This window comes from Anthonomus grandis, chromosome 7 (assembly GCF_022605725.1).
Source record: "Anthonomus grandis grandis chromosome 7, icAntGran1.3, whole genome shotgun sequence".
In the NCBI taxonomy this organism is placed as follows: domain Eukaryota; kingdom Metazoa; phylum Arthropoda; class Insecta; order Coleoptera; family Curculionidae; genus Anthonomus; species Anthonomus grandis.
In genome coordinates this window covers 1,553,945-1,566,357 of record NC_065552.1, presented here as the reverse complement: position 1 = coordinate 1,566,357, position 12,413 = coordinate 1,553,945, and the positions used below count along the sequence as shown (strand labels likewise).

Below are 12,413 nucleotides of genomic sequence, written 5' to 3'. Positions count from 1 at the left end.
TTTATAATAATCTAAATATCTTGAAAACATAAGCAATGATTTGACTGATTTTAGTTTCACCCGAAAGTCGATGAATTTCTTTACCAAACAGATGCTTGTAAGCTTCTTTGTAAATATAAAAGTTTTCGAGTTATAGACCAGTTTTTCAGTGGATTCATTAAAAAATTCATACTGTCAAAGGCTGTACGTAAATCTAAATATCTTGAAAACTCGTTTAGATTTTAGTTTCGTATAAAAGATTATGAATTTCTCTACCAAAAAAGTTCTTTAAAGTTTCCTTGTAGTTTCAATCGTTTTTGAGTAGTTCGTTAATAAATTCAAGAAAATCTAAAGTATCTTGAAACCTCATGTAAAGATTTTAATGGTGTTAATTGCCTATAAAAACTCACGAGTTTATTTACCAAAAAGATTTCTACGAGCTTCCTTGTAACTACAACAGATTTTGAGTTATTGGGTAGTTTTTTCAAGGATGCAAAAGGTCTTGATACCGTCAACGGCTTTACAAACATCTTATATCTTGAAATCTTACGTACTGATTTTGGTTTCATATGAAAGCTGATGAGCTTCTCCATAAGTTTCCTTGTAATTACAACCCTTTAGAGTAGTTTGCTTAACTATAAATAAGTGTACCCATATGAGCGGAAATAACCTTCATAGGTACAACATGAAACTCCCTGGAAAAATTGGTTATATTACGAATTAAAAGTCAGTTTCTTATAAGGCTGATTTCCATTTATTAATGTTTAACTTTTGATTAGTTTATTTAATAAAACCCACCCGTGATAAGCTAACAGCCGTTATTGAACCGACTTTCTTATGAGACCCTTGTCCCTTAAAGTACCGTTAGCGATTTTGACGCTTTGCACCACTTTTTAGTGGACACTACGCTTCCTTAATGGTCTTTTAAGATTTTGTTAACCATTTTGGGAATTTTGGAATAAGTAAAAAGTTAAAATTGAAAAAAATATATTGATAGTGTTTGTACACAACTTAACCAGTTACCATGGTTTGCGATTTGCTTCCTTTTTAATTCTTCTAAAGCCACTAACTTATTATATATTTCGCAATGTTTTTTATGAAGGATTTTATGAGTAATAAATTACGATTTTAATTAGGTACTTGAAAGTTTTTAAATAGATATCAGAATTGTCTCCTCACTTCAAAAGTTACTTAAGAGTTCTAACTGAAGATCAAAAATTACATTCAACAATGATAATTTAGCAGACATTTAATCAAGTGGAGTTAATGCAGCTTACTAATAAAAAATATTATGTTCAATTAATTTGAATTAAAACGATCTTACCTCCTTAATAGTTAAACATTAAAAAATACTTAATTATAATTAAGAAAATAGTACTTCCCAAGTACTTAGGTATATAGTCTGCCACTTTCACTAAAGTACAAATACACTTTTAAAAAAACTCTTAAAATTAATAAAAATTAACTCAAAATAAAGTGCTCATTCTTTTCAGAATTTGCACTTGCATTCGTCTGCTTGTTTTCGATTATATTTGTATATTTTAATGCCATGGAAAACTGTAGATTCTGTCCCCTCATAGTAAAATTTACGAACCTTTTCCTCTTATTTTCGTCAGTCATGGTAAACCAAACCAAAATTATACATTAAAATCTTTTTAATGTATAATTAATGAAAGTGCAAAAAGAAAAAAACGGTACCAGAAATTTCTTTTCAGTTTTATGACATGAGATAAAAAATAATAAATACAGTAGGCTCGCGTTAATGTGAACTCAAAAAATTTCGACCTAGTTCGCATTACTGAAATGTTCACATTATGGAGATTATATTAGAAATAGCTAAAATTAAAATAAAAGGGAACTACATTGTACTTTATTTATGTTTGTATTTATTTATTACAGTTTTAAGCATTATACAAAAGTTTTATTTAAAAAAAAATTGTAATTTTTGTTTGCACTTTTTTTGCGACAGGTTTAAGGCTACAGCCTTTTCTTCTAAACCTTTTAGTGTAATAATGTCCTTTATGTCGACATAGTTTTGATTAGCCCATTGTGTGACAATTTTCAAGGCTGCAAGAGCCTCCAAATGAGTAACTTTTTTTTCTTCAAAAGTTAATATCTCGCAGTCACTATCTTCTGAATCATTGCTATCGAGATTTTCCTCCACTGCGTCTGTATTCCATTTCTCAATGTCTTTGGGATTATAATCAATCTAAAAACAATCATATCTCAATAAAATTCTAAAACTATTACAGACTTTCTTCTTTTAATTTCCAAAAATCGAAAATTAAAAGGAGTAACGAGCACTAAATAATACCTGTTCAATTGTTTGAAGCAATGTAATGGTTTCATTAACTGCAGCTGCTCTAACATCATTTTCCCACATCTCTTTTAGTCGAGCTAAAGGTAGGTCATCCTCCTCCAAATTTTTTCCCAAAATCTTATTCCAACATTTTGAAATTACTGAAGGCTCTATTTTTTGCCAGGCCATATGCAATTGCATAATAGCATCTCTTAAAGTTATAACTTTTAGGGCCTCAGCTACTCCTTGACCCTTTGATACAATTGAACTTAATAGTTTCTGTAAAATAGTTTGGTTATTCGCAAAACATTTTGGTCTAATGGTTGAATTAATGGTGTAACATTTGGGGGCATGTAGACAACAAAAATATGTCCATCAGAATTTTTGAATTATTCTGCCGGTGGATGCGAAGGGGCATTGTCTAACAGGAGAACGGCTTTTAAAGGAAGGTTTTTGCTTTGTAAAAATGATTTAACCTAAAAACCCAATTTAGTCTTAAAAAAATTAAAAAGCAAACAAAACTTTCACTTACCTCTGGAACAAAATGCTTAAAAAACCAATTTTTAAAAATTTCCTGCGTCATCCAGGCATTTTTAGTGCTTTTATAGATGACTGGATTATCAAATCCTTTCAAACATCTGGGTGATTTTGCTTTTCCTAGTACTAAAGGCGTTAGTTTGTCTGATCCTGTAGCATTTGTGCACCCCAAAAGAGTTATTCTTTGTTTAGCTATTTTTAGACTAGGCGCCGTTTTTTCAAAAATTGCAACATAGGTTTTATCTGGCAATAACTTCCAATATAAACCCATCTCATCTGTAGTGTTGTGAGCAATGGAACGTTCCCGTTTATTCTCGAAGAACGTTCGCGAACGTTCACGAGTTTTTTCGTGACGTTTATTCTCAAGAGCACGAATCAGAAATCAAAAAAAAAAAAAAATCACTACCAAATCTGGGGCCGAAATTAATACCATTGAAGATGATTCCTCTGAGTCTGACGAGTCTGAATTTGATTTAACGCGGAAATTCTGAGTGATTTAAAATCAAGCGAGCGCGAGGAGGGAGAGGATAGTTCGGAGGAGAGTTCCTAAATAGGTTGTTTGAAAGTTTAACTTAATAAATAGAACATAAATAAACACAAACATTTTTAATTTCAGATATTTTCCTAATATGTTTCCTTTGCATTTTTTTCATTTATGCTCGTATGTGCTGAAAATTCTCGTTCGTGCTCGTTCATGCTCGAGGAACGTTCTCGAAAAATAAATTCTCGAGCATTTTACAACACTACTCATCTGCATTATAAATTTGATCTTCACTAAGATTAAGCTGCTTCATCTTTTTTCTTAAGCCTTCAATAAAGGGATTTACAAGGTGAGGCTGCGAGGACAACTTTTTAGCTGCAATTTTAAGCAGCCTTATACCATATCGCCATTTAAATTTTTGAAGCCATCCATCGCTTGCATTAAATTTATCGTTGAGTTTTAATTTTCTATGTAAATCTAGAGCCTTTTCTTTAAGCACATCACCCGTAACTGGCATATTTCGTTCACGCTGTTTGGTAAACCATTTATACAGCAAAGTTTCCATCTTGGGGTTTATTGCGCTTTTTAAAGTGCATTTTTTTAGGTCTTAAACTCTCTCCAACAACTTTTAGAATTTTTTTTCTTTATTTTTAATTGCACAAATAGTTGATTTTGCTATTTGATATTTATTTGTTAGTGCTCATATCATTTTTGTGCTCTTCCAACATTTTTGATTTCTCATAAAGAGTTAAACACTTCTTATTAATTTTAACCATTTTAGAAGGCCACTGCGCAAGATGCGACACTCTCTCTTATCTAATAAACATCAACTAAATGACCAAACAACGTTTCAAATGCGTAAACCCAATATCCACTAACAAGCCTAGACAAGTCTACACAGGATTACTAAAGATTTCTTAAAATTCACATTATCGAAATATGGGTTTGTTCACACTATAGAATTAACATAGAAAAATATTGGTGTTCACATTAATGAGTTGTTCATAAAATCGTAAGTTCACGTTACCGCGAGTATACTGTATAAACTATAAACATCAAAATTCCTAAATAAAATGCGTTGTTGTCATGTTGTACTGGAAATTTTAGGGGTGTGTTTGTTAATGGTCACATAAGGAAAAGTCGGTGCAAACGGCTGTAAGAGTGCTATAGTTTAAATGCTTGATGTGTTAATAAGTCGAAATAACGTTTCCATTTTTAAACATTCAGCCCCAGACAGAACCTCCAATAACACCTCATCCATGGACATTGACTTAAGGCAACTACCCCCCGCGACAAGCAAAAAACGCGCCTCCACCGAATCTTCGGACCAACCCTCTAAAAAGAGTAAAAGTTTCGATGTGTAAGTACATACTCGATAACAGAGAAAATTTCATCATACTTATGCCGCGACATCTTTCAGGTTATTTGGTAACGAAGACACCGACTTACGGCAACTCCCGCAGACGGCAAACAGGCCTCCGACCCCACCTCCCCCCATAATATCGTCGGACAAGAAGAGTCCGATTTCGGAACCTGTTGCGGAAAAGGGTCAGAGTCCGTCGAAAAGGAACGATTTTGATGCGATTAGGGCCAAATTGGCCAACGCCACCAATAGGGATAAAGTCTTAAGCAAATCATGTAAGTACTGTTTATTGTTGGGTTCATTGTTTTGGGAAAAGAACAAAATCTACCAATCCTTGTAGTAAAGCATTTTTTTTTATTCATTTTACTCAATAATCTAAAACGATTTAATTATGTTGTTAATGCTTGCGGACTAATTATTTAAAGGGAGTTGTTAATAAACAACTGAAGATAGCCAGTATATGTCTTATTTTAATATCGGAGAAAAATATTGTTAGTAACTCGTATGTTTGTAAGAGGCTTAGCATATCTGGTATAACCAATGTTTGTCCAGCGACATTTTGCCTAATATTTGGAAAATAGCTCAAGTTGTGCCTGTAGGAATACTTTCCTTGCTTAGTCATCATCCTACACTTTCCATAAAATTGGAGAATTTCGGTGTGCACGGGATCCTACTCAAACTCATTAAAAATTACCTACTAGTAGTAACGAATCGCTCTCAGAAATATCGTAAGGTTCTCATTTGGCACCGGTTTTGTTTTTAATTTTTTTAAATGACATTAGTCAATGTTTTTACAATTTGTTAATTTCTTGCATATTCCATTGATTTTCTTATCGTAACAATTAAGAAGGTATCAGATTTTCTCGCCTTGCAGTTTGAGTTTTTTTTAAGTTTAAAAGGTACGGTACCTTAAATAAGTTATTTAATAACCCAGAAAAACGAACCGGTTCAAACACATTAAAAATGTGAAAGAAATCATCTTGACATTATGTAGCAGTGTATTAAGGATTTGGGTGTGGAATTGGATTCCAAACTGCTCTTCGACGTTCATATAGAAAACATTGTCTAAAAAGCTCTCAAAAATCTAGGTTTTATATATCGAATACAAAAGTTTTACTTGCAATTATATTGTTATATAATGCAATTATTAAACCAACTATACAATTGTGACAGGATACTTTTTATATTATAATGGGTCTACCAATAGAAGTGATAGTGGGCCATGTACGCAAAATGGTATGTGTCAAAACGCGGATCAAGCGTCAGTTGTGTTAAGTATATTTTGACATTTATCATGAATCGTTTAAGTCAAGAGCAACGTATAGCTATCGTGAAGAGGTATTTACGAAAATGCGCAATCGGTTAGAGCCTGTTATCGTGCTCTTAGAGAAGATTTTGGCCATCGTCGACGGCCTTCTGAGCTTGCAATAAGGCTCACAATTAATAAGTTTGAACGGGAGTACACTCTTCTGGATAATAAGCCACCAACGCGACAAAAAAATGAAAGGACCGCAGAAAATATCGCCGCTGCAAGAGAAAGTGTTGGCGCGAATAACAATGTGTCTGTTTTGCGCCGTTCTCAGCAATTAGGCATTTCACCAATCTCCCTGTGGCGCATTTTGAAGAAAGACTTAGGCCTACATCCATATAAGATGGTTCTAACTCAAGAATTGAAGCCTGCTGACCATGGTTTGCGAAGAACGCTTACCGACTGGGCCCTGTTGCAGTTGGAACAATATGCCGATTTTGGGAAACAAATCATCTTTTCAGATGAAGTCCATTTTTATCTTAGTGGCGTTGTCAATACGCAAAATTGTTAGAAACAACTTGTTAGAAAAAGTGATTGAAAATTGGGTTCATCGTTTAAACGTCTGCCGCCGTAGCCGAGGTGGACATCTTAATGATATTTTGTTTAAAACATAATGTTACATAATAAACTACAACATGAAACATCAATCATAGAAATTAACCAATTCGTTTTTATTTTTTAGCAATTTAAACTTATATCATTCTTATTGGTAGACTCTATACAATATATTGGCCAGAATACTTGAAAAGCTACCATGCAAATATAGTTTAAATTTATAAAATCCCTATCTCAGTCTAAAAATAAGAAGAGGATAGGAATGAAATGATGTTTTTCGGGTATAATTAGACACATTACAGGAGAAAGACACTATTTCCTGACGATCCAAACTAAGTATATCTACTTTTTATTTTGAATCCAAAATCTAACATCAATAAGTTAAATTAACATTATTACATGTGTTGATTTATAGCTGAAAATTTCCTTTTTTGAAAATGTGTGTAAACTTGACAACGGAGAATTGATGAATATGTTTGTAAACAAAACACCCTCCCTTGACCGTGTGTACATGTTGAACTCGATTTACTATTGTTAAACATGTTGAATAAAGTTGTTGTTTACTGGTTCTAGCCTTTCAATGTTTTAAGATATTAATATTTAAAATATTCAATTTGAATCTATATTTCTTTGTGTATATAATAATAAGATTAAATTTATTAGCAATAAATAGCATTACAATCATAGTAAGGTATACCCACAAATATATATTTTTTGTAAACCACCTAGCTGAATGAACAGCTGTATGTGCCGATATAAATCTATTAAAACTTATTAGAGTGTATTCAAATAATACCAATTTTAATAAATTTTTAATTGTATCATTATGAACTAAAACTAAACCTACACCTATTCTATACATATACATCAAATTTCTTTTTTTTTTAAAACAGATTTTCAAAAATTGTGTAGTTGGTGACTATATAAGATTTTTTCAAGAAAATTTAATTTTTTTTTATTTTTCTAATATCTACTGGTAACAAGTTATATATTTTAGGTCCAAGATATGTTAAAAATCGTTTATTGACATTTTTGTGATTTTGTGGAATCTTCAGATTTTTATGAGATTTTATCTGGTATTTTGGTGATGGTCAATATAGTTTTTATTATTTTGTTTATAGAATAGAATATATATATAAATCTCACATTTAGAACATCCGCTGTAAATAATAAATGGGTTGCATGACGTTTGTTCTTATAAATTATTTTTAAGATATATTTCTGTATGACGTTCAGTTGGTTTAAAGTGGTGTTATAGAGACCTCCCCATACCAAAATGCCGTACCGTATAAGTGACTCAACTAATGCCTTATATATTACTATCAATAATTTTTTAGATAATATTTCTCTTAAAATGTAAAATTTAAATATTAATTTACCTGATTACCTATATTAATACCTGATGTTATTTTTTAGTTTGATTGTATGACTTTCCCACTTTTTTTGTCACAAGTTTTTGTCAATTATTATACCCAAATATTTTGTATTATTTACTTCTTGAATACCAGCTTCAAAATTTGGTACCCAGATACACGAATATCTAGGGCGATTTGCTGCAGAGGCAGAGAAAGCTATGTAATTAGATTTTTTTAAAATTAAGTGTTAATTTATGATGGTCTAGCCAGTGTTTTATTTTTATTAAACCCTCTGTGCCTTTTCTTTCACATTCTCCCAAGTCTCTCATGAGAAAAGCACAACAGCATCATCAGCATAGGTTATTGTAACAACATCAACATCCAGATCTGTCAAGGAATTTAGATAGGAGGTAAATAATATGGGACCAGGAACTGTTCCTTGGGGAACACCAATTTTTACGCTCATTGGCTCACTGAAAGTGTCTCTAATTTTCACGATTTGTTTGCGGTCATTAAGATATGATTCGAATAGTTGTAACACATTGCCTGTAATTCCATAATTCTCTAACTCGTTAAGTAGTTTTGAATGGGGCACTGTGTCGAATGCCTTAGCTAAATCTAAGAAAATTGCAATGCTTTTCTTACCCATGTTAATATTGGTTGTTATTCCTGATACTAACTTATATATTGCATCTGTAGTACTAAGTTTTCCAACAAATCCAAACTGAATTTTTGAAATAATGCAGTTTTCTCCAAAGAAAGCAAGAAGTCTGTCTTTAAGACATTTCTCAAATATCTTACAAAAATTATTCATAACACTTATAGGTCTAAAATTGATAATGTCATGTTTATTTCCTGATTAATAAATTGGTGGAATAATAGTTGTTTTAAATTGGATAGGAATAATACTGGTCTTAAAAATTAAATTTATAATAATATGTATAAGTGGTTTTAATATATAAACATGAATATTTTTATTAGTTTACTTGGTATTTTGTCAATTTCCGGGAACTGTTATTTTTTAAAGAATTTATATTTTTGATTAGTCCCTTGATTTGTACTGGATATAGAAAAATTGAACAGTTATTACTAATTTTACTATCCATATTGACTTCGCTATTTACAATTCCGTCTGCCATATGTACTCCAACATTAATAAAATAATCAATGCAATAGTCTGTCATATTTTTGTCATTTTCAAAACCTTGTCCGTTGTTATTTAAATTATTTATGTTATCATTGTTTTTATTTCTTTGTAGCTTCAGATACTAACTTATACATTTTTTTATTATTATTTTTGTTTTCATTTATTTTGCTATTGTAATAGTCATACTTGCATTTTATAAGTAATTTTCTCAAGGTGTTAGTATAAGTCTTGTACTGACTACTATTTTCTTTATTTTTTGACCATTTTTTTTTTAAGTTTGTCTCTTTTTTGACTCATTTGTAATCCATGGTTTTATCTTACTATAGTTTCGTATAATGATTATTTTTGAGGATAATGATTCATTGTAAAATTTCATAAACATATTATAGAATCTATCTATATGCAAAGCTAAAATCTATGCCAATTGATTTTTAAACGTTTAAAATGAGATATTCTTTTTTTTGTATACAGGGCAACAAAAAAGACAAAATTTTCGCCAATAGTTTCTAAACGAACAAACTTACAAAATTAAAAGTTATCTTGTTGGTTGTAGATTTTAGTGCTTTTTAAATTACTCTAATACATTTTTTTTTCAAAAAATAATTAGAACAGCCAATATTTGACTCTATATACACTTGAAATATAAACTATTTAAACTTGACTAAAAAAGATAAATTAGAATCATTTACCACAAACCTAACCGTTTTTATTCCATTTTGCAGTCCACAAAAACAAACTACAACCGACCACGGACCAAGACTTACGCCCCAAACACCAACCGAAAATCACCATTTCACCGGAAGAGGAAAAAGTGATCAACTCGGGCCACATGACCAACGAGCAAGGCAAACACTTACTGAGCAAAATCTTCATGCAAATCGAAAAGGACAAACTGAGAGAAGCGAAACAAAAGGACGTTGACATCTCCTTGCAGAGCATCAGCGATGACGAATTAGATGTCTCAGTAGCGGAGTCGAAAGAGTCTCCGTCCGCAAGACAAATCCCACCGCCTCCGATGCCTTTCAACGACAAAGACGAGCGGCTGAACATCCACCCGATCATAATTCCCCAATCGGAGGATAACGGGGGGCAGTTTTACCCCCGAAGGGGCCAATTTAGGCCCGCGAGGGACAACTGGAGAGGCAGAATGAGATCGCAAGTTCCACAACCCCCACGACCCTCGGTGAGACCTTGGCTACATCAGCAACAGCCAAGATGGCGCGGACCTTTTCCGCAACCCCAAAGACCCCCCGTGGATTTCGTCGTTATCGATGACGACTCGTCCAGGAGCCCCGGGCCTGAGAACCAGGAACTCACCTTGCAACAGGACGAAAATAAAACGATCAGTATCGACGGGATCCCGAGGGATATCCGGATCTACGACGACACGGCTGTGATCTTTTTGAACTACGATGACCCTCGGGAGATTTCGTTTCAGAGTGGGGTGCGCAGGGTGATCTTTAACAACAAGGAGAGTTACGCCCTCAGTTTCGGTGATGACTATAAAGACTGTTTGGTGAACGGGTATAATTTTAAAGTGAAACTGGGGATGCCCAGCAGGGAGATTTTCATCAACGAAATGGGGTTCGAGTGCTTTTTCGGGGGGCTCCCGATCCACGTGGTGGTAAACGGGATCAACCTCAAAGTGGCTCTGGAAGGGCCGTTGCCGCAAGTGAAAATATCCGAAGAAAAACGCACCGATTTAGTCGTGGGCAAAATCAATTTGTTCCTGAACGCCCAATTAATGATTCCGGTATTTTTGGACGGGAAGGTGCAAAAGATCGTGGTGGAAAACGAGTCGTGCACCCTCAAGTTCGTCGACGCATTAAAGCGGGTCTTGATAAACGACGTCCCCTTTGAGGTGGAGTTCGGGGGACTTCCGAAGCCTTTCGTGATAAACGGCAAGAGACACTACATCAGGTTCAGTGTGCTGCCAAAAGGAGTGAAACCGGGATACGTGAGGATCAAGGATATGGAGGGTGAGGTCGGTCTGAGTCCGCCGAGGGAAGAAAACGCGGAGGAGGTGCACGAGGTGGAACCGCTGAGGCCGGAGGTGCAAAAGGTGAGGGTCGGTTCGCCGGATAATCGAAGCAGTTCGCCCACCTCGCAACCGATACTGAGTAAGTACCTTTTTGAGTTTTTTCTTATCGTTTTTTGTGCGGAAGTTTGCGGTTTTATGTTTCTCTTCGATGAAGTTAGGGCCGCTGCAAGGAACGCGAGGAATCTTCTGTCGTATTGTGCTTTTGTTAATATGTATAAAATACTTTGTGATGGATTTTTTTTACAGGAACTTTGTTGAGTTTTCAAAGAATCAATAAACCGTTTGAAAAGGCCTTTTGTGTTTTATTTTAGACTTATTTTGATTAAAGCCGCAAATTTTATTCGTTTTAGAACAACTGTCCGAGGGGAGGCCACCTGGACACTGAAAACTCACCTTTAAAGTGAAGTGGTTTTATCATTCGAACATTTCCGATAAGATTCCTGAAAGCGCCGCTTTACATTTAAATTATGCGACGGGTCTTTTATTAATTTTTTTCTTTTTGAAAATGGTGCCTAACTTTCCAACTAACTGCCATTTTTCGAGTTAAAGTTGAAACTGTCTTATTATATTTTTTTTTTGGACAACAAGGTTTAACTGCCCAAGTTGGGAGAAAGAAAATTACGTCTGCACTATTAGTAACTCGTTTGTTCAATATAGGAATAAAATATAAATTAATATGTTATTTTAGTGATGTAGTGAAATTGTTTTGCGTTTTACGATTTAAGAGGTGTGGAGCCAATTAAAATCCATGCCGTTTCAATCTTTTTCTCTTTATTGCACAGTTGCAAACACGTTAAAAATTCAAATCCATAGTTTTAAATATTATTCATTTAATCTTATTGCTTGCACACCAGTACCTCAATATGCTGGGCAACAATGTAACAGATTCTAATTTTTTTGGGTTTGATTTTTCTTTTTTTTTTTAAATTGTATCCTCGAAAACAATACATTTAATGGAATCATCAAAAGATGTATATACCAATGTTCTACTTTCAAGTCGCAAACGAAAAGCCTTGATTTTTTCTGTTCGCCCTGAAGAAGGCCTAATATAGGCCAAAATGTTGGCAATTAAGAGAAAAGATTTAAACAACTCAGATTTTACTTGACCCCACACCCTGAAAACGCAATACATTAGAAATACAGGATGACAACTGGTAAAAAGGACTATTTTGAAATTAATTTTCAAGAAAATACTATATCAAAATGAAGCTTATATTATGCCATTGACAATCTGAATTGAGTATGGAAAATAATATCATCAAGTTCGTTCCTTTTTATGAAATTGTCTATAATATCGCTCGATTAACGCTCAGACGAATTGCGTTTTTAACTCCATCAGAGTACGAG

The 12,413-nt window shown here is 33.6% G+C and overlaps 1 protein-coding gene across 3 annotated transcripts in view; it reads left to right on the top strand.

Annotated features, from left to right (window-relative positions):
* LOC126738099 (pre-mRNA cleavage complex 2 protein Pcf11) overlaps positions 1–12,413 on the top strand; it is a 67,162-nt gene that overhangs the window by 27,397 nt on the left and 27,352 nt on the right. For all 3 annotated transcript variants that reach the window (XM_050443246.1, XM_050443247.1, XM_050443245.1), the window contains 3 exons: positions 4,524–4,656; positions 4,717–4,934; positions 9,748–11,145. In XM_050443246.1, the coding sequence (XP_050299203.1) occupies positions 4,524–4,656; positions 4,717–4,934; positions 9,748–11,145 (1,749 nt within the window). The remainder of the gene's footprint in view (positions 1–4,523; positions 4,657–4,716; positions 4,935–9,747; positions 11,146–12,413) is intronic.